Consider the following 20,051-nt stretch of genomic DNA (forward strand, 5'->3'; position numbering starts at 1 on the left):
CTATAGGATGTGGTACAGCTGGAAAAAGAATGGTAGCTTAAAAGCCCAGGCAAGCATCAGGAGCCTAAGATACTTCTAGGCACAGGGTTTTTTCTCATTCACTGAGGACATGGATTTAAGCTCCATGATATGTAGGATAAATCTTAACTTCAGGGAAGCCTGGGAAGATGTTTCTAGGGGATCTTTTATACCCCCTGGTGGCTCAGAGGTTAAAGCATCTGCCTGCAATGTGGGAGACCTGGGTTTGATCCCTGGGTCCGAAGATTCCCTGGAGAAGGAAATGGCAACCCACTCCAGTATTCTTACCTGGAGAATCCCATGGACGGAGGAGCCTGGTGGGTTACACAACTGAGCGACTTCATTTCACTTCATCAATTAGACAAGTCAGATTATGTTACAGGTTAAACCAGGTAAGTTACAACTCAGTTAAGCTACCACTCTATATACATCCTTAAACCCAGCAGAGAAGCAAGTTTTGGGTACCCCAGGGAGTTTGAAACCCTGCAAAGCACCTTATAATTCACCAATTAGTCCATCTTGTCCATCTCTTGGCCAAGTTTCAGCATCACAATTCCAGGTATCCCTGAGATGAGCAGAGAGCTATTTCAGCCCAGCTGTGAAACAACTCTTTTACATAACAACTATATCATAGTGTATTCAACTATCCTCCTCTCAATGGAAACTCTGACTTTTGCTTTTCTGCCACCTCAAACAACACTGAAATATCTTTACATGATTGTATCCTATAGGATTCCCAAAGGAGCACTACTGGCTCTAGGGTATTTATGTTTGTACTTTTTTATCAGATACAACCAGATTCATTCCTACTGCAATCTATACCATCATTAGCAATATATAAAGTTCCACTGACAATAAACTTAGACAAGCACAAATTGTTATCAGTCATTTGAATTTTGTCAATCTGATGAGCATTTGGTATTTATTCTGAAAGTTACAGTGGACTGGATTAATACAATTGTAAATTACCTTAATGTCCTACACTGACTTAGAATTCTAACTAGGTAGAGAAACACATCTTTGGGTGTAGTACAGAACCTGGGTACTCAACAACTGGTCCAGAGACCTATATCATCAGCATCATCTGGAGGCTTTTTAGACCCTGGGATGTTTCTACCCTTTCTATATTTTACCCCCAATTTCATTTGTTCTTGCATACAAAACTGGAATACAGAAATAAAGGCTGGATGCACAGTTTCTTCAAACTTGAGGCTAGACCCATTTTAGGATATAGAGAACAACACAGAATTCTGGTGAAGTTAAAAATCACAGCTCACAATATAGCAAAGGTTTCTGTACAATTTAAGGCTTGAATACTGGCTGAGTATAAAAGTCAGTCACAATTCATTACTGTCTTTACTTCTGAACTGGTTCCTAAAATCCAACCACAGAACAATGAAAATAAACCATATCACATGTATAGGCTGGTGACTGAAACAGCAGCCTAGTTATTTTTAATCACTGACCTCCTCTGACCCAGCTCTAGGCAGGTTTAGGGGAAGCAAGAAGTGACGCTGGGTCCTTTGCTGAGCTTTCAGCTTTCCTGAGCCCAGAGTAAACTTACTTTATAACCCTAGAGACAGTGAGTCGTGGAGATGACCAGTGATGCCTGGTGAAGGTGACTGCGAACAAGCTAGGACAGAATTATGCCAATGGCCTGTCTCATGATGCCACAACAACTCATTCTTTTAAAGGCAAACCTCTTCCACCTCTCAGTAGTTCCCCAAACACACCTGCTATAATTTCCACATGGGCTAATTAATTAGTCTGACAATATGCATGGCAGAGCTCAGATTTTAAACAAACACCTCAAATGTCACCTGATTTTACTGAGCAGGATGCTACTTAACAGCTTTTGTTGTAATGGGCTGTCTTTTCTGAAATGAAAACATTCTGTTACAGTCCCTTGGGCATTCTCTAATCAAAGGCTCTGGAGAAACTGTCCATCTTTCAGGACTTGATCAACATGTTGTGCAGGTGCAGGTACAGGTGCCGGCTCACCTAACTGGTAAGAGAAGCCATTACTGCAGCCATCTAACTGGTCTACCACAAGGACTGTTGGAGAAAGAGTCACTGGGGTATCATGGGGTGCCTGCTCTTCCTGGGCAATCAAGCCACTTCTTGAAGCAGGTAACAAAAGGCAAGTTATCCAAGGGGACAATGGGCACTACCACTGTCACAGAAAATAGAGGAACCACAGCAAAGGCAGCATGCTGCAACTCCTATTCGGGAGTTACCACTGAAGAGGAGCTTTAATGCACTGAGAAGGGTAAGAGTGCTTCTGAGCTGATGGTTTTGAACTGGGCAGAGAAGGAAAACCAACATACACAAATTAAAGCATCAATTCATTCACTGCGTAGACCCTTACTTACAAAGATGACTTGAAGGCAAAAACCTCTCGTGGCACAACCTGGCAAATGCACAAAAGTCTCCTGCATAAACTTGCCTAGAAAGGTCAAAGGAAGCAACAACCTGCTTGGGGTGTACTGACACAAAGGACAAAGGGAACTTTTTGAGTTCTACTCTCATCCATATTCTTTTTAGAGAAACTAATTGATATGACTTTTATCAACTTGCTTATAGATAAGGAAAAAGTGGAAACAGTGGCATATTTTATTTTCTTGGGCTCCAAAATCACGGCAGAGGGTGACAGCAGCCATTAAATTAAAAGACACTTGCTCCTTGGAAGAAAACCTATGAGAAACCTAGACGGCATATTAAAAAGCAAAGACATCACTGTGCCAACAAAGTCTGTATAATCAAAGCTATGGTTTTTCCAGTAGTCATGAATGGATGTGAGAGCTAGACCATAAAGAAGGCTGAGAGCCAAAGAACTGATGCTTTGAACTGTGGTATTGGAGAAGACTCTTGAGAGTCCCTTGGACAGTAAAGAGATCAAATCAGTCAATCCTAAAGTAAATCAATCCTGAATATTCATTGGAAGGACTGAAGCTGAAGCCAAAGCTCTAATACTTTGGCCACCTGATGTGGAGAACTGACTCACTGGAACCTCCTTTGCTCAAAATGTTTTCCCCAATCCTGCCTAGAGGTATGAATCATTTGCATTTTCCTTCACATAACTGAGAAATTCCTTGAAAGAAAAATCTCCCTTCACTGCTTTGCCAATCATTCATTCCACCCTTCCCTGTAGCCAGGCTTCGGTTCTCACGGAATCCCTGGTTACTCTCCAGTTTAGAACTAGAACTCCAGTTAAGAACTGTGACTTTTTTTTTAACTCAAGTATATCTGACTTATAATACTGCATTAGTTTCAGGTATAGAGTACAGTGATTCAGTTTTTTTTTTTCAGATTATATTTCATTATATGTTACTATAAGATATTGACTGTAATTCCCTGTGCTACACAGTAAATTCTTGTTGTTTACCTATCTTCGGACTTCTTAAACACTCGTTTTAGTGGGTATCACTGTCCCAGTCCTCTATTAATTCAACAGCACTTGGTGTTTGATGGGGTTTCCCATCTGGTGGCAAGTCCAGTTGGACCTATCCATTGTGTATTTCCCTTTGACTTCTCATCAACACCTCCTTATTCCTCTTCCCTAATTAATTAAAAGTCAGTCTCCTTTTGTGTCTCACACCACCCCTCCCCATACAGCTGTCTGTCACCTTCTTTGTTCAAAAGTATGACCGGGAACCTAGCCATCCCTTTCAGTAATTCTCTTTAAGTTCTTCACTCTGGTTTTCAAAAGCCTCCATATTATGATTCTATCTTGTCTCCCCATTCCTGTCCCCACTGGTCCCTGTCATGTATCCTATGCTATAGTCTAAAGAGATTACATTCAGCCCTGCCCACTGCCATTTCCTTGGGTTCTGCATCTGAGACTCACCAAGTCATTCTGTATAAGGGACTTGAGCATTGGATATGGTATCATGGGGGTCCTGGAACCAACCCCCAATGGATACTGAAGGACAACTCTATTTGCTATTCCCAGAATATACCTCACGCCTCCCCATTTTCTCCTGGATCCGCCCCCCCCCCCCCCCCCCGCCCCTGCAACCACCCCAACAGCTCTGCTTACTGAAAGGCCACTTGTCTTTATGAACCTTGCATGTGACATTTCTAAATCTCCACCTCTTTCATTTGGCTTTTATTAGTTTTTCTATCTTGTATTGTAATATCAGTGAGCATCTTACCTTCCCTACCAGATTCTAATTTCCTGTAGGGCAGGCACAAAGCCTGATTTCTTTCTGCATTTTCTGCACTGGGTCTTACACAAGGTAGATATTCAGTAAGACTTACTGAAGTGCAATAATAAATAGTCTAACCTGGAGTCATACCTGTTTTTTTCCTTTCACTTTATCTATGGCCCTCAATTTCCTCAGTGGGTTTTTTGTTTCTTGGTGTGCAACTTTTATTTCTGGGACAAATGAAAGCCAATCTAGGGCTGTACTTCTCCCCAAATAAATACATCCTTTTCAACCAGAGCTTCTGTTGAAAATATCTAACAAGTTCAATTTATAAAATCCTAAAATGTTTAAATTTTAATTTGAAGATATTAATAATCTTAGAGATATCTGAAAACATTCTTTGGAAAATAGTGCTCAATTTTTAAGTCCACATTTTAAGCTCATGGAAACAATATCATCTGTGAACTATTTATAGGTAACTTATGTACACATGGCAGAGTACAGGTCCAGACTTAGGGATGGATCAGACACGCAGATGCCTCCAGCAAGACAAAAAAGCTGCACACTGGCTTTTTGCAGAAGCCAGGAAAACGGTGCTATTTTAAATCCCTTAGCACGAAGTTGAACTCAACCAGATGGATTTAGCCCTGGTAGTAGGTCACCACAGCCGTAACAACCTAAAACAAATTCAACCCACACCAACTGAATGTCTTTTTCATAAAGGACTTTAAAGATGAAATAGCTTCCAGTAGGGGATAAGCAACTATGTGCTCTGCAGGGATGTAGCCTGCTAGGGGTTATCAGCTGCCACCTGCTCAACTCCACTTCTGAAGAGGCAGATGTGGCTCCAGGGAAGAATGCAGCAGCTGGAGATGAAATCTAATTTTTAGCTATGTGCCTAGTTAAAAAGAAATTGCTGTTGTCTTTTTCTCCATTAAGTTAAAATAAAGCAAAACTGCTTTATTAAAGATTTATTCTAATCCAATAGCTATTAATACCTACTAATAAAATGAGGTATGAAGACAAACTAACAGTGGTAATGGTGACCCTCATTCAAAAGCAGCATCCAATCAGGTGACTGATAGGCTGACACCAGATGTCACAGGCATCTTCCAGACATTCTCGCCTGCGGACTGTATGCACACCATCCTTCAGGGAAGATATCCAAACCTGGGATTTTAAAAAAGCAAATCTACTTCCTTAAGAGGCTTATTTCATTTTAATTATTTAGATCTCCATCCCTTCCCAGGCCTCTTTCTTGTGATTTTATGAGAAACTGTCATTCCACTTGAAACACTGGCATGCCAGCTATAGTAGTTTCCCACAAAAAAATAAAAGCATATGCTTATAGTTTGAAAAGAGAACTGGCTCAACCACCAGAGCAAATTCTTATAGGGACTGGTTTCAATATACAGATTATGATGATAATTACAAATGTATCATTTACAAATTTCTGCAGCACTAAATCTGGCCAAGAAAACCCAATTAAGGATGTACAATGAGAGACTGGCTCCCAAGTGTATGTAAACATGGAATAGGGTACATCGGGTACTGTGAGTTCAAATACTGAGGAAGAAATCAGAGAAAACAAAGCTAAGTGTAGATGTCAGGGAAACTGGGTAATCCCGAATATGGCAGTGCTCTGGGGCTTTGGGCAATGGAAGTGATAAGTGCAAACAGCACTGTGCTCACAGGAGACTGAGCAGAGTGAAATAATGGCATAACGACTTCAACAGACAAAGTAAAGAGACAGCAAGAACTTCCACCAGAGTAGTTTTTCATCAGTGCCTGCGAAACAGTCTGGGACACCGTGTTTTGAAAATATGGCTTTCCACTTTGCTCACAGCCTAGATAATGAATTTTCAAGGAGGCTCCTTTCATTCCTAGTTTCTTCTTGCTTCCTTATCTGTACGAAGTATCTAAAGAGAGAGTGGTTCCTTTACTCACACAGAGCACCTTTTAAGGATGAGCCCCTGGGCTAGAGATGTGGGGACACAAAGATGAAGACCTGCCCTCTGCAGAATCTAGAATTTAATCCCTGCTTGAGTTCATTCACTGGTGAAAATGAGGCATCAGATAGGTATCAGGCCACAGTTAAATGGCTGAAAATGTTGTAAATGAAATCATGGATTTGTGTTTCTGAAGTCACTAGGGAATGACAGAGGGAAATTGTCACCTCTGTTGCCTCAATGCAAACTAAGGAGAGAAAATATTGATTTTGCTAAGAATATATAAAGATTAATATTTGGATCTGAGGGAAAGATGTCCTCTTATACATTACATGGTAGTGGTAAACACTGAGAAAATGAAATTAAATACTTCAAATGTCTGTCAAAAATTATCTGTAAAAAATAACTCCCTTCCCACTCCTACATCCATTCCTGCCTTTCAACTCAGGAAGGCAAATCGAATTTCAGTCTGGCCTAATAACAGATGGCTTTCATATAAAGTAATTTGAGTCCTTTGACAGCAAGTGGTATCCTACTCAAATGTTTCTGTTAACTCTGATCAATTTCAAAATCAAAGATGACCAATATTCAAACTGGGCAAAGAAAAAAAAAATGGAGACAATTCTCTTAGAAAATATTCAAGTCAAATTAAAGACCATAATTTCTTGGATATGGGCTTTCCAAGTATTCTGCTGACTTAAAATGGTTTTTATATGTAAGCCCTGAGTACATGCTAAGTCGCTTCAGCCGTGTCTGACTCTTTGCAACCCTATGGACTGTAGCCTGCCAGGCTCCTCTGTCCATTCTCCAGGCAAGAATACTGGAGTGGGTTGCCAGGCCCTACTCCAAGGGAATCTTCTTAACCCAGGGATCAAACCCACGTCTCTTATGTCTTCTGCATTGCAGGCGGTTTCTTTACCACTAGCACCACCTGGGAAGCCCATATGTAAGCCTTAATATTTTCTTTTTGACACGAAGGGGCTACTACAGAAGCCTTTCCTCTCACTTTTAACCTACAGAGTTAATCCTATTAATCCAGAATGAATAGGTGAACCAAGAATATTAACTAAGACAGAATATTTTTCCTGATTAGTAAGCAAAAGGGAATTTTTTTGGTAGTAGGCAAGTACCTGGAAAATCAGAGAACTGATCAGTACAGGGTGTGGTAGCCTAAAGCAGCAGCTATGATAGCTACTCTCCAACTGTACAATGTTGAATTCTTGGGCCAAGGCTTGAAAATAATTAACTGAGATTATGACCCCTCTGCCATAGGATACATTATGCACTGGAAAAAACAGTTAAATATTTCTGGTTTAAAAGCTGTTGCTGAACTTTCTGAGTAACATGACAACAAATGCAAAAACTGCACATTGCAAAAACTACCCATACCTGAAACATTTGAGCTTTTTCCCCTTTTCAATATCTATGGCTGTCCTTCTCTGACTAAACTCCTAGAGTAGCTTAATCCTCAGGCTTCTAACAGCCCCCTATTGAATGACATTCTGCTCTCCAACTTTAATCTGCATATTTATCTTTTCTCTTCTTGGCTTGTAAACTTTCTCCAGCTACTCAGTATACATAAGAAAAGTTGGAATCCCCTGGCTTTGCACTCAAGGCCCTGTAAATTTAACCTACTTTTCTCAGTATGTTGGCCACCTGATGAGAAGATCCAACTCACTGGAAAAGACCCTGGTGATTAGAAAGACTGAAGGGAAGAGAAGAAGGGGATGGCAGAGGATGACGTGGTCAGACAGCATCACCAACCGAATGGATGTGAATTTGAGCAAACTCCAGGAGATAGTGGAGAACAGGGGAGCCTAGCATGCTATAGTCCATGGGGTCACAAAGAATCCGACAGGATTTAATGACTGAAGAACAACAACAACCTTTCTGATCATGTCTTTGCTTCCCTTTGCTATGAATGTTCTTTCTCCATCTGGCACTCTAGCAGTGGTTCCACAAAGCAACCCAACAGCTGTCTTTATCTCTGTTCAGAAAACCTCTCTTCTTCCTTCCTCACTCAGCACAACAGGCAATGCCCTTCCCAAGTGCCTCTGTTTATCCAAACTTTTCCCCAAATTCAAGATCTAGCTCAAGTTACCCCACAATTCTCTCTCCTGCTTTTGAATCTCTAAAGCATTTGACACAGAAATCATTATTTGTTACAAAAATCTAGGGATCACGTAATGCAAACCCTTCATTTTCCACACAAGATCATTTTTCACCTTTACAGAGTTCCCATCTTATAGTTTTTCATGTGTCCAATAATAAGTATAATCTCAATAAATGTTTAACTTCTTAGGTAATGCTTTGATAAATGTACCATCTTCGAATGCATCAACTATAAGCAGATAATTCCTTTGGTAGGTGGTGAGAAGAGAAATGAGGCATTTTGACAGAAATCTACAAAAAAAATCACAGCTGTATAAAAATACTGTTTTTAATTACCAGCTAATTTTGGCAGACATGGCTGATCCTCACCACAACAGGGAACTTCAGAGAGAGATGATATTCTCAGATGGGGAAAGCTCAGGGATGGGGTAAGATGTCTGTTTCATACGTCCCTGGGTATTTTTTTTTTTTTTATTGAAAGCAACAGTGATCTATTTGCTTGTGTTAAAGGTCATCTGGGTTTCAACTCCATCAAAATGAGAGCCACAGCTCAGAGCCACATCAGTATGCCATGTGCTTCCCAGAAGCTGGCTTGGTTCTACTTATTTCTGAAGCATTTATCACCAGCAAGTACAGGATAACTCAAAGTGCTTCCAACATGCCTTTTGGCCAAGTAACATCACACCTGACTATTTTCTATAAATCTTCTCTAAAGTAACATCTATAGATCTCATACACACACACACACACACACACACACACACACACACACATTTTGTAGCATTTAACACTGATAAAACAACTGCAGATTTTATGGACGGGACTTATGAGTACATTGCTATGAGGCACTTAAATGTATTAAAAACTTTACTTTTCAAAAATATTACATTACCCCTGTAAATAACTCTAAGGTGAATTTAAATGTCAAGCTAATAAACACTACAAAGCAAAACTTAAGAGATAACAGTGTTCTCAGTTGAATTATATTTAATTGAAGTGATTGGTAGGTATCACCATGAGTGTTTTTGACAGATACGAGAAACAAAATGTAAAATTCCTACCTTGCGTCTGCTTCTTGTTCACCGCATTATCAGCTTTATGTCGTTTCTAAAGTTTAAAACCAAAAACAAAAACTGTGAAAAAGTGGATGAGATTAACAAAACAAGATAGCACCTGTAACAAAAGTCAGATCTTTTCCCTTTAAACTTACGTTTCTCAAGGCTTTTATCCTTTCACACCCATATCAATTTTATAAGTAAGCCCAGAGTATGGTGATGGGAACAATCAGAGTATGTGGGGATTTGAAAATGGAAAGTGTAATCCATAGTATCTTTATTCCCTTTCTAGGAGTACAGGTGTGTGACCTCAACAAGACCTTACATTATTGCACAAGCAAGATTAAAATTTTAATGTATTAGAAAAGACAGAGCTAAAAGACTGATTTAGACTTTTGCTTAAATAACTGACTTAAAAGGAAGACTGCCCAAGAGAATTATCTGTAATAACTACCATTGAACAATGATACCAAAATATTTTCAGTTTCTTATGAAATTCATTATCTAATTAGGCTGAGCACATCCTCTATAATTTAATGATGTGCCAATGTCTGTCAACAACGAGAACAACACATCTACCATTGGCACAACACTGCCTCTACCCACTGGTCCCAACAGCCCCTCCCCCACCTTCAGAAGCCACTGAATCTCCTTTTCTTTCCTCCCAAAGCACAAAAAAATTGAGCATTAAACGAGTGAGTTAGTCTGCATCTAGGTGGGTGAATCTGAAGAGCCACTGAAGGCAAGACTGTATAGCAGTAAGAGAAAAGGAAGGTCAGAGGAAAGGGGAGAATCTGAGTGGTCAGGGAGGCTAACTTCTCTACAGTTCAACAAGAGTTTTTCCAGGGCTTCTGTCTAAACTTATAGCACTGAGTATAACACAGATGCCTCTGCTGATGCTGCAGAAGTGTTAAGCGTAACTGACTCTGAGCTCAAAGATTTGATCATATAAAGCCCAACAGTCAGGTTTAGCTACCCATATTTGATCACAAGGTGGGTTGGCATGAATGCAACACAAATGAGTTAAGAAAAAACATGATTTTTGGACTCACAGGGCACAAATGAAAACGTTTTTCCAGACAAAACCTGGGCCTGTAGATGAGCACTCCTAGACCCAGCAATGCTCAAGAGGAGCAGCATAATAGCTGGCAGTGTGAGCTCAGTTCATCCAAACAATCAGCCACTGAACTGCGCAAAATGCAAATTGGGCATTCAGAACGCCTCTGCGGAAGGCTTGCTGAAAATGATTCTTGCCACATCCACATGTGGGAACACACTACAATTCTCTCCCATAATAAAACACTCGCTAATGAGTGTCATAAAGCAGACTTTAAATAGACGAGTTACTGCTCCCAAAAGCAAGCACATGATTTGACAGCAAAGGTTCTCAAATAAATTTTTAAAGTTCTGTTAACGTTACACCATCAGTGGAGAATATTTTATGATTGATAAAACTCTAAATACTTACTCTTTTTTGTTGTTGTTAAAAATGATCTTAGAAAATTAGGAAGCAACCCAAAATAAATTTTGGCCCAAAATAATAGTCCAAGGAAAATTTAGATATTTGAAGGTGGTGCCAATATTTTCAAAACAACGCACATCTATGACAGACAATGGTTAGATTTCCAACTGAGGGAGACAAATAAAAGCTAATTTATGAAACATTCCACTTAAACTGGAAATTTAATCTTAGTGAAACTTAAGGAGATCCTGAATATTACTTTCCATCTGCAGAGAATTCTTATACATGAGCCTCTCCTTCCTCAACCTTCCGACCACACAATAAATTAGGTTACTTGTTGAGACATAGTTGTGTTGAATATACGTAAGGATCCAACCCAGATAGATTCTAATCATATTACTACAAAAAGAAAGTATCTTTGTTTCCAAAGAAGATCCTATTCCTTTTAAAACTTAGTTTGGAAGAAATGTATATAGCTATTCCTTAAATTAAAATACCTCTATTGTGTTGTAATCAGAATTCATTTAATATCACTAAGAACTAGTGAATGATTTAATATTATCAATATTTGACTGACAGTGCTCCTATAAGCTGTACTGTATAAACCGTGTCATGAACTTTACGGTACCTAAGTATGCAGTGCTGACCACCCCTTCATTCTGGGAACCCTTCCTTCACAAAGCATGTCTTTAGACATCAAGCCCAGGTCCTCTACTTGCACCTTGGCCCTATCTTCTTTTTTATTTTTATTTATTATTAATATTTTTTCTTTACTTTACAATATTGTATTGGTTTTGCTTTCTTCTTTAGCTCTCAGTGATGGATTTCCTCAAGGCTTACTCCCTGCCTTCTCTGCTTCTCCCTCAATACTCTCTCAGCTCATTTATAACTATAATTTCAATGATAATCATTATCAAACATACCAGTCAAGAAGCTCCAGAAGGTTAGATTCAGTGGCTTCCTTGATAGTTTCCTTTAAGACAGTCTTACGTGCATCTCAAACTACGTCTAAAGGGCAATCTCTGATTTTATCCCAAGTAGCAAAACAAGACTTGCTACTTGTCTCAGATATGGAACCATATAGCAGCCACTTACACAAACCAGGAACTTGCGATTCATAAGTACTTTCTCTCCTTTTCATTCCCATGCAATCTATTTCTTCCTTCAATAAATCTTGGCAAAGCACTGTGTCAGATCCTATCACTACTGCTGATATGGCAATGAACCAAAGACAAAACTCTTGCACTCAGGGAACTTACACACTAGTGGTCGGAGATGAAGCAGTAATAAAACAAGTAGGATATGCAGAATGTCAGATGGTAATATCTTGTCAATTTTATTCTTAAATATATATTGAGTTCATTTTTCTATATTTCTTTATCTTTACAACACCACTTAATCTAAGATACTTTGTTTTCATACTAACTGTTAACAAAAGCGTTAATTGCCAGTCATTTCCAACTTCTTGGGAACTCATGAACTGCAGGCTGCCAGGCTTCTCTGTCCATGGAGTTTTCTAGGCAAGAATGCTGGAGTGCATAGCCATTCCTTTCTCCAGGGGATCTTCTGGACCCAGGAATTGAACTGGCGTCTCTCGCATGGAAGGTGGATTCTTTATCAGCTGAGCTACCAGGGAAGCCCAATATCTAGTTCTCCTCTGTCTTCATGGGCAGGGCTTACCTGGTGGCTCAGCAGTAAAGAATCCACCTGCAATGCAGAACATGCGGGTTTGAGATGGGGGCTGGATCCCTGGGTTGGGACGATCCTCTGGAAGAGGAAATGGCAACCCACTGCAGTAGTCTTGCTTGAAAAATCCCATGGACAGAGGAGCCTGGCGGGCTGCAGTCCATGGGGTCTCAAAAGTCGAAAATGACTTAGTGACTAAACAACCACAAATATCTACAGACACTGAGATTACAGCTCCCTTTTGCCGTATATTGTTCTAATATCATGCTGTAAGCAGATGAGATATGTACCATTTCTGGGCCAAAATGTACAAGAAGTGAGGCCCTCTGTTCTCTCTCCTCCTCTGCTCCGGTGACCACTGATATCCCCCAAAGCAGAGCCCTGATTCAGCTACATTCCTAAGTGGCTACATGAACAGTGGGCTTCCCTCCCTGCCTTCCTCCTGGACAAAAACCTGAAGTGTCTTCGAGTACATGAAAAATCAACTTATGTTACAGACACTGACATTTGGGACATGATTTATCACTGCAGCAAAAGTTTAACACATCTGCATACAAATCCTAATGAATGCCTGGCATCTAAGCACTGCTTCATACATTTTTGCTGAATGAACAAATGAATGTATTAATAATTACTGATAAAGATACTCTGTCCAACTATCTAGACTATTATTTGATTGCTTTTCCTTCTCTAGAAAGTAACACTTCAATCTTCCTATTACTTTACAGGTTGATATAAACTTATTAAACCACTCCTACAGAACATTTTTAGTCAATTTCTTAAAAATGCTTTTACTGGAAAACTACTTCACATGAGGCTCTTTTTGCCCACAAAACTATTATTACACCCTTCAGGAATTGCCTGGTTAGCTGCTTCCCAACAGTACCCAATTATTATGCTATGCCAATAAGAGTTCTGTTAAAAACAAGCAAACAGATTTCTTGCCTACCATTTTATTTACCATATATTTTCATAGAAAGGGATACTAGAAACAATAGCTAGAGAACTTGCAGTTTTTCTAGAGAAAAGAGGGGGGAAAAAAAGGACAAGTAGCTTATAGCAGTGATTATAAGGAAGACCTCGTTGGAAGCAAACTGTCTTATTTGATTTCTGACTGTCTCAGTTATTAGCCCTGTGACCCTGAGCAAGTTACCCTACGACTCTGTGCCTCCTCTCCCTAATCTATAAAATAGCGTTAATCTTTCGAAGGAGGTTATGTCTGTAGTGTGGGCTCTGTCATGCTAGCCTCTCTGTGATCCCCTGGACCATCACCTGCCAGGCTCCTCTGTCCATGGCATTCTTCAGGCAAGAATACTGGAGTGGATTGCCATTTCCTCCTCCAGGAGATCTTCCCAGCTTAGGGACTGAACCCACGTCTCCTCCATCTCCCTGAAGCTAAATAAATGTTATTATTATTGTTGGTGACTCACCACACTAATACAGAGGAAAAGCATAGGATAGGATGGAATTCCGATTTTAACAGTTTCTTGCACAAGTTACACACCCTCTCTAAGCTTTGGCTTTTTGAACTTTAAAATGAAGCTAAAATCTAGCTTTCAAAGTCACTGAAGGAATTAAATGAAAAAAAAAAGCAAAAACAACAGCACAATACCTAGCAAATAAGAGGTACTCAATGAAAATTAGGCTAAACAGAGGAAGAAAGGGGAGGGCAAAGAAAGACAATTGTATTAAAGACCAGTTCTTAAGGACTGCCAAGTGCAAGTCAAGGAGTGTAAGACTGAGCAGAATGATACAGGCAAGAAGAGAGTCTCATGAATCTTCAGCTAGTGGTCACAGTAAGTAAGCATTTTCAGCTAGAGACCATGATGGTTTGTACGCAGGCGCACGCACACATACAACTGTTTGTACTCCTAGATACTTGGACGTTTTTGAGGCTGCTGATCTCTGTGGTCAGTTGACCCATTTCTAATTGGCCTAACAATGCTACAGCTCATGTGTTCTTCATGAGATCCCAATTTGATTCTTTACAAAATAATATCAATATTTGTACAACTTTACATTGGAGCTTTCTAAAGAATGTCTCAGCCTTTCCTCATTTTACCATCTGACTTGCCTAAGGCTTGACAGATGGTCATTTCAGACAGCCAATGTATTTAAAGGGCATAGGAAAAAAAAGAAAAACACTAGCTTCCTCAACTGAAGTAGCTAAAATAATGGTGAAACAGAGGAAAAAGAAAAGCCTAATTTTATCTTGGGCAACTTATTTTATCAAGGGGAAACTGACTTACTTCCCCTTTTCTTTACTACTACAAAATAATAAAAATAGCAAATTTGCTGTTACTTTCCTTTAATAAAAGGAAACTGAGAACTAGTTAAAAAAAAAGATGAAAAAGAATCAAAGGTGTTTAATGAGGTGAAAACTATGGAAAATGGAAAAATAAAAAAATATAAAACACTTTTTACCTTTAGATGACTTAGAGGTTATGGTGTTATGGTGTTTTAACTTGAAATAACCTTCAAATTGAAACTGAGCATACTTGAAAATAATGTTCAAATATAATTTTCTCTCCAAGCTAATTACTACATTCAAATTAATTTATTTCATCACAAAGGCACAAACTTAAGAGATCACTGTAACAAGCATTCTGTAGTATTACTCCTATAGAAATCAAGAGGAATTAACTCCAGGAATGGGAGCATTATCTTAAACACTTTTAAGATGAATGACTATTTTAAACAGCCTGTATCAAGAATAAAACACTTAGGAAGAAACTGATATTTTAAAATATGTACATAAAATAATAGTGTTACATTTATGAAAAAAAGAAGTACTTACAATATCTTCTATTATCTCTTTGATAGCTGCCACAGCCAAAATAAATAAGAGAGGAACCAGTGTTGTATAGCGACCTGTTGGTGATACATCAGGTATTTGCTATTTGAAGGAAAAAAATAAATAAAAATGGAAGAGAAATTCAGTAAAACTAGCAAGTTTATAATACATTTGAAAACAAAAAAGTCTTAATGCTTCTTAAAATACGCTTCATCGATTTTACTAACTTGGCGGACTAACACCAGGTAAGGCAATTTGCTCGAATCGAATAAGCAGCTGGAAGAGAGTGTATTAGTTTCATGGAAGCAGTCGTGTGTAGGACTAACACCTCCTAAGGGGGACTGGTTAACTAAATTACAGCATATGCATTCAATATTCAGTTCAGTTCAGTCGCTCAGTTGTGTCCGACTCTTTGAGACCCCATGAATTGCAGCATGCCAAGCCTCCCTGTCCATCACCAACTCCCGGAGTTCACCCAAACTCATGGCCATCGAGGCAGTGATGCCATCCAGCCATCTTATCCTCTGTCGTTCCCTTCTCCTCCTGCCCCCAATCCCTCCCAGCATCAGGGTCTTTTCCAATGAGTCAACTCTTCGCACGAGGTGGCCAAAGTATTGGAGTTTCAGCCTCAGCATCAGTCCTTCCAATGAACACCCAGGACTAGTTTCCTTTAGGATGGACTGGTTGGATCTCCTTGTAGTCCACGGGACTCTCAAGGGTCTTCTCCAGTTAGGTTGGCCAAAAAGTTTGTTCGGATTTTTCCATAACACCTTATGGAAAACCCTGAACGAACTTTTTGACCAAGCCAATACAATTTCATAAACCATTAACAATGGTATTTTAGAAATACAATGAATTATATGGGAAAAAATATCCATATATTACTATATGGGTAAGCAGATAATAAAATAGATATACTTTACAATCCCCCTTTTGTAAGTCAATTAACAATGCTTGGGATAGAAAAAAAAAAAAAAGACCAGAAGGATACACACCCAAATTTTAAGAGAGTAGCTGTGTTTTCTTGGTGATGAAATAATAGAGGTTCAATTTTTTCTTTATGCTTTGTTGTATTTTCTTATTCTTTTTACATGAACATACAGTACTTTTTAATAAAATAAAATTTTCTTTCTGATTACAACTAACCCAAGTTCAAAACAAAAAAAGCTTTAAAATGGAACTTTTGCATTCTAAAGTTCTTAATTGACAATATTGCTGTTCCTAAAATAAATTACTATTTTGAGAAAAAATCCTATCCCTCTTCACCATCCAAAATGAAAAGTCCTTGGCGTACTACTTTACCTTACTTCACTTTAAAATGAGCTGATGACAATGAATCAAAAGGCTTGAAGAGGTAGCAGCAGTGTTCTGACTTGGCTTACAGCAGGAGCCAGAAACGCCCACCCAAACCAGCTTATCTCTCTGCATTTGGCTAAGCTTCAGAAGACTGGTCATGGGCTTAAGAAACACATTTATTAATATCTGACACATTATTCTGAGCTAAGGTTTTACAACATGACTTTACCTGGAGCAGCGCAATAAAGAGAAAAAATGAATTAGCGGCTCTTCTGAACTGAGAGTAGAGAAATCTTGGAAGGAATGTGATTATGTTGTATTTTGCAGTGCTAGAAAACAAAAATGAAAGTAGCATAAAACTTTACTCCACAAATAGCACCCCCATTTACAAAATTCTATTATCACCATATAAAAAATTAGATGATGAATAACTGCCCTTTGTTTTAAACCAGAAGACTACTGCAAATGGTCATTAACCTCAGTGAAAAGGAGTGAAAGTGTAATAAGAAAGAATCTTTTGTTTTCAATTACAATATTACAAGTTAATCACTAAAGGGATGTTTCCTATAAGCTTAAATGATGCATAATGGCCTGTCTCTTTGAACCCTACCTTCTAGGTAATGAGCACTAAGCTAAAATACCTTTGTTTAGCTCACAGGAAACATCCTGACCATGCCCACTTGTAAATGCCTGCAAGAAGAAATTAACACATCCTCTCTGAGGATGATGGGAACCAGGAAGTATCTGACTTAACTCCCTCCACTTTCAGTATAAAAGCCTCCTGAATTCTAACTCAGGCAAGACGGTTCTCTGTGAGGGCATGAGCCTACCATTTCAGTTGCTGATTTTCTGAATAAAGTCATTATTCCTTTTTCAACCACCTGTCTTTCTGTTACTGGCTTGTCCTGAGGCAAGCAGCACAAGCTGAGACTCAGTAACAAAAGGAACTGTCTAAGTAGTAAGAGTTTAATTTTCTGCATAGTTTCTTTTGTTCTCTTTGGCCAATCCCCTTGTTATCATTACTAGCAATGGCTTACAAAGAAGAGCAACTTTAGCTAAGATAGTGTATAATGTGTTAATAGAAAATAAAATCTTGCCCTCCAAAATCAACAATTTGAGCAGGACCAGAAATATAACATCGAGATGGCTTCCCTGGACCGCTTCAGTGAAATAGGGAGTTTTCTGGGAGTCTGTTTGAATTTTCTTCACTGCTGCTCTAGAAACTTGAATAGGACTCCACACTAAACACATCAGATGTGTCCATAATCAGGAAGATACCATCATTTAGGCCTCAGAAACATCCAATCTTCCTCTTGTTAATTAAATAGAAGATTAACCACATAACACAAGCTCAGAAAAGTTACTCTAGAATTTGAAAGTGTAAACATTAATTTTAAATGGTCATTTCACAAATCTAGGAGTTCTGTCACCAGGAAACCACTGGGCTGGCATGTGGTGGTGATGGGGGGTGGCGTTCACTTGGTTCCAGGAGCTACTCAGTGAACAGCGCTTCTAAGAGGTATACTTTTACATATTGTTGGAAGGAAAATAGAACAGTGAAGGAATTCTCACACCCTCCGTTCCTGGACACCACACTAAATTTTGCGAGCATCAAAAGTCAATATTTAAAGACTATTTAACGCAAAGGAGATCTAAGAGAATTGCAAAGACTTATTTTAAAAGGTGAAAACCTGTTCATCAAAAACAATAGTTCACAGGTCTATTAACAGGTTTAAGACAAACACACCTACCCATGAACTGCTTCCATTACTCAGATACTATAAATAAAATCGGCAGCATATGGCTGCTTAGCCTTTATGCTCTTTCCTACTTCTAGATTCTTATTAACATCTCTTTATTGGCTAGAAGATAGAGAAACACTGTTAAATATTAAACTGATTAAATGAAAGCTCCTTGCAAGTATTTTCATTTCAGCCGAGCCAGGGAGATGTCCACCCAAGTTCTGTTGTGGTAGCTGCTCCCAATCATTCTCTGGTAGTTCCTACCTGACATGGTTATTGCAGAATTTTGTCAGCTGGGGCTGGTTGATGAATATAGTCCTTATTTCCTCCTGGTCAGCCAGTGATGTCTTCTCCGAAACATCATCAGTCTTCTCATAACCTTAGAGAGAGAGAGACTCTTCTTATTTGATAAGAAATGCTTCATTGTATTATCCAGACCAAAACCACATTTCCTAACTATCATAGAGCCTAAAATCTGTTAAAAGCTATATGAAAGTGTAAGTCACTCAGGCATGTCCAACTCTTTGCAACACCATGGGCTATACCATCCATGGAATTCTCCAGGCCAGAATACTGGAGTGGGTAGCCTTTCCCTTCTCCAGGGGATCTTCCCAACCCAGGGGTCAAACCCAGGTCTCCTGCATTACAGGCAGATTCTTTACCAGCTGAGCCACAAGGGAAGCCCAAGAATACTGGAGTGGGTAGCCTATCCCTTCTCCAAAGGATCTTCCTGACCCAGGAATCAAACCAGGGTCTCCTGCATTGCGGGTGGATTCTTTACCATCTAAGCTATTGGGGAAGCCCATATGCTCCCCCTTTATTGATGTGTTTCTGTTTTAATAAAAAGAAACCCCCCCTCCCACATTGAACATTTCTACTACATTTATTAATAAAAGGCAGCATTTAAGAGTCATGTCAAAGCTGACCCAATTCAAAAACAGTAACATCCATTTTTAATTTGTACTCTTCCCCAGAAATGTTCAACTTAGTTCTCTCATTACATATAAACATGTCCAAAACAGCACAAAATTCTAAAATGGTTTATAGTTTTAGACAAGACTAACAACACAGAGGTAATGACAATACATTCTGAAATTTTAAACATACCATTTAATGCATTTCTGGTTTTTGTTCTATCTTTGTGGATAAAGATAGAGAAAGAGATAAACAGTAAGGCTTAAACAGGTAACCACCACAATGATCTAACTCACTATGATCATCTTAATCTTTCCAGTAATTAGAATTTATGTTCACAGATGAATTTAAGTTTCTTAAGATTATCTTCAGTTACCCCACAGTCACTAAAACAATGTAAATAGATACAGGCAATTTCAATTGGGTAACATCTTGCTGCAGTGTTGACAACACTTTTACATACAGCTAAGAGAAGAGCAGAAAAAAATTAAACTACTTATTTTACTCTCTAGTGAGAAATAAATAAGACTGAATTAAATCGGTCCCTTACTCCTTTCCTAGAAAGAGTTGCCAACAATACTTTATCTCAAAAACCCACTTTTCTTCTCTCTTCTGCCTCGCCAGTGCCAGCTCCTCCCAAAAGCCCTGCCAATGGGAGGTCTCTTCTGAAGTATTCTTTGTGTTAGAGGCAGCGAGCCCTCCCTGTGTTCCCACAGGCCTCTGTACCTCCCTGTCCCTTGAGGCCGCCTCCTCTTTCAGAATGCAACTCCCCAGGGCAATTACTGGCTTGTCACTCATCTTCTAACACCAGTACCAACAAACAGCAAGTACCTAATAATTGTTTGCTGAATAAAAACCTAAGGACAAAGGAGTG

The 20,051-nt window shown here is 39.1% G+C and overlaps 1 protein-coding gene across 1 annotated transcript in view; it reads right to left on the minus strand.

Annotated features, from left to right (window-relative positions):
- The window catches only part of ATP8A1 (ATPase phospholipid transporting 8A1), a 227,566-nt gene that overhangs the window by 176,326 nt on the left and 31,189 nt on the right, over positions 1-20,051 (minus strand). The window contains exons 4-7 of the mRNA XM_068974944.1: positions 18,527-18,641; positions 16,750-16,849; positions 15,228-15,326; positions 9,289-9,334 (exon numbers count right to left, since the gene is read on the minus strand). Of these exons, the coding sequence (XP_068831045.1) occupies positions 9,289-9,334; positions 15,228-15,326; positions 16,750-16,849; positions 18,527-18,641 (360 nt within the window). The remainder of the gene's footprint in view (positions 1-9,288; positions 9,335-15,227; positions 15,327-16,749; positions 16,850-18,526; positions 18,642-20,051) is intronic.

The sequence above is a fragment of the Capricornis sumatraensis genome, chromosome 7, assembly GCF_032405125.1.
Source record: "Capricornis sumatraensis isolate serow.1 chromosome 7, serow.2, whole genome shotgun sequence".
Classification (NCBI taxonomy): domain Eukaryota; kingdom Metazoa; phylum Chordata; class Mammalia; order Artiodactyla; family Bovidae; genus Capricornis; species Capricornis sumatraensis.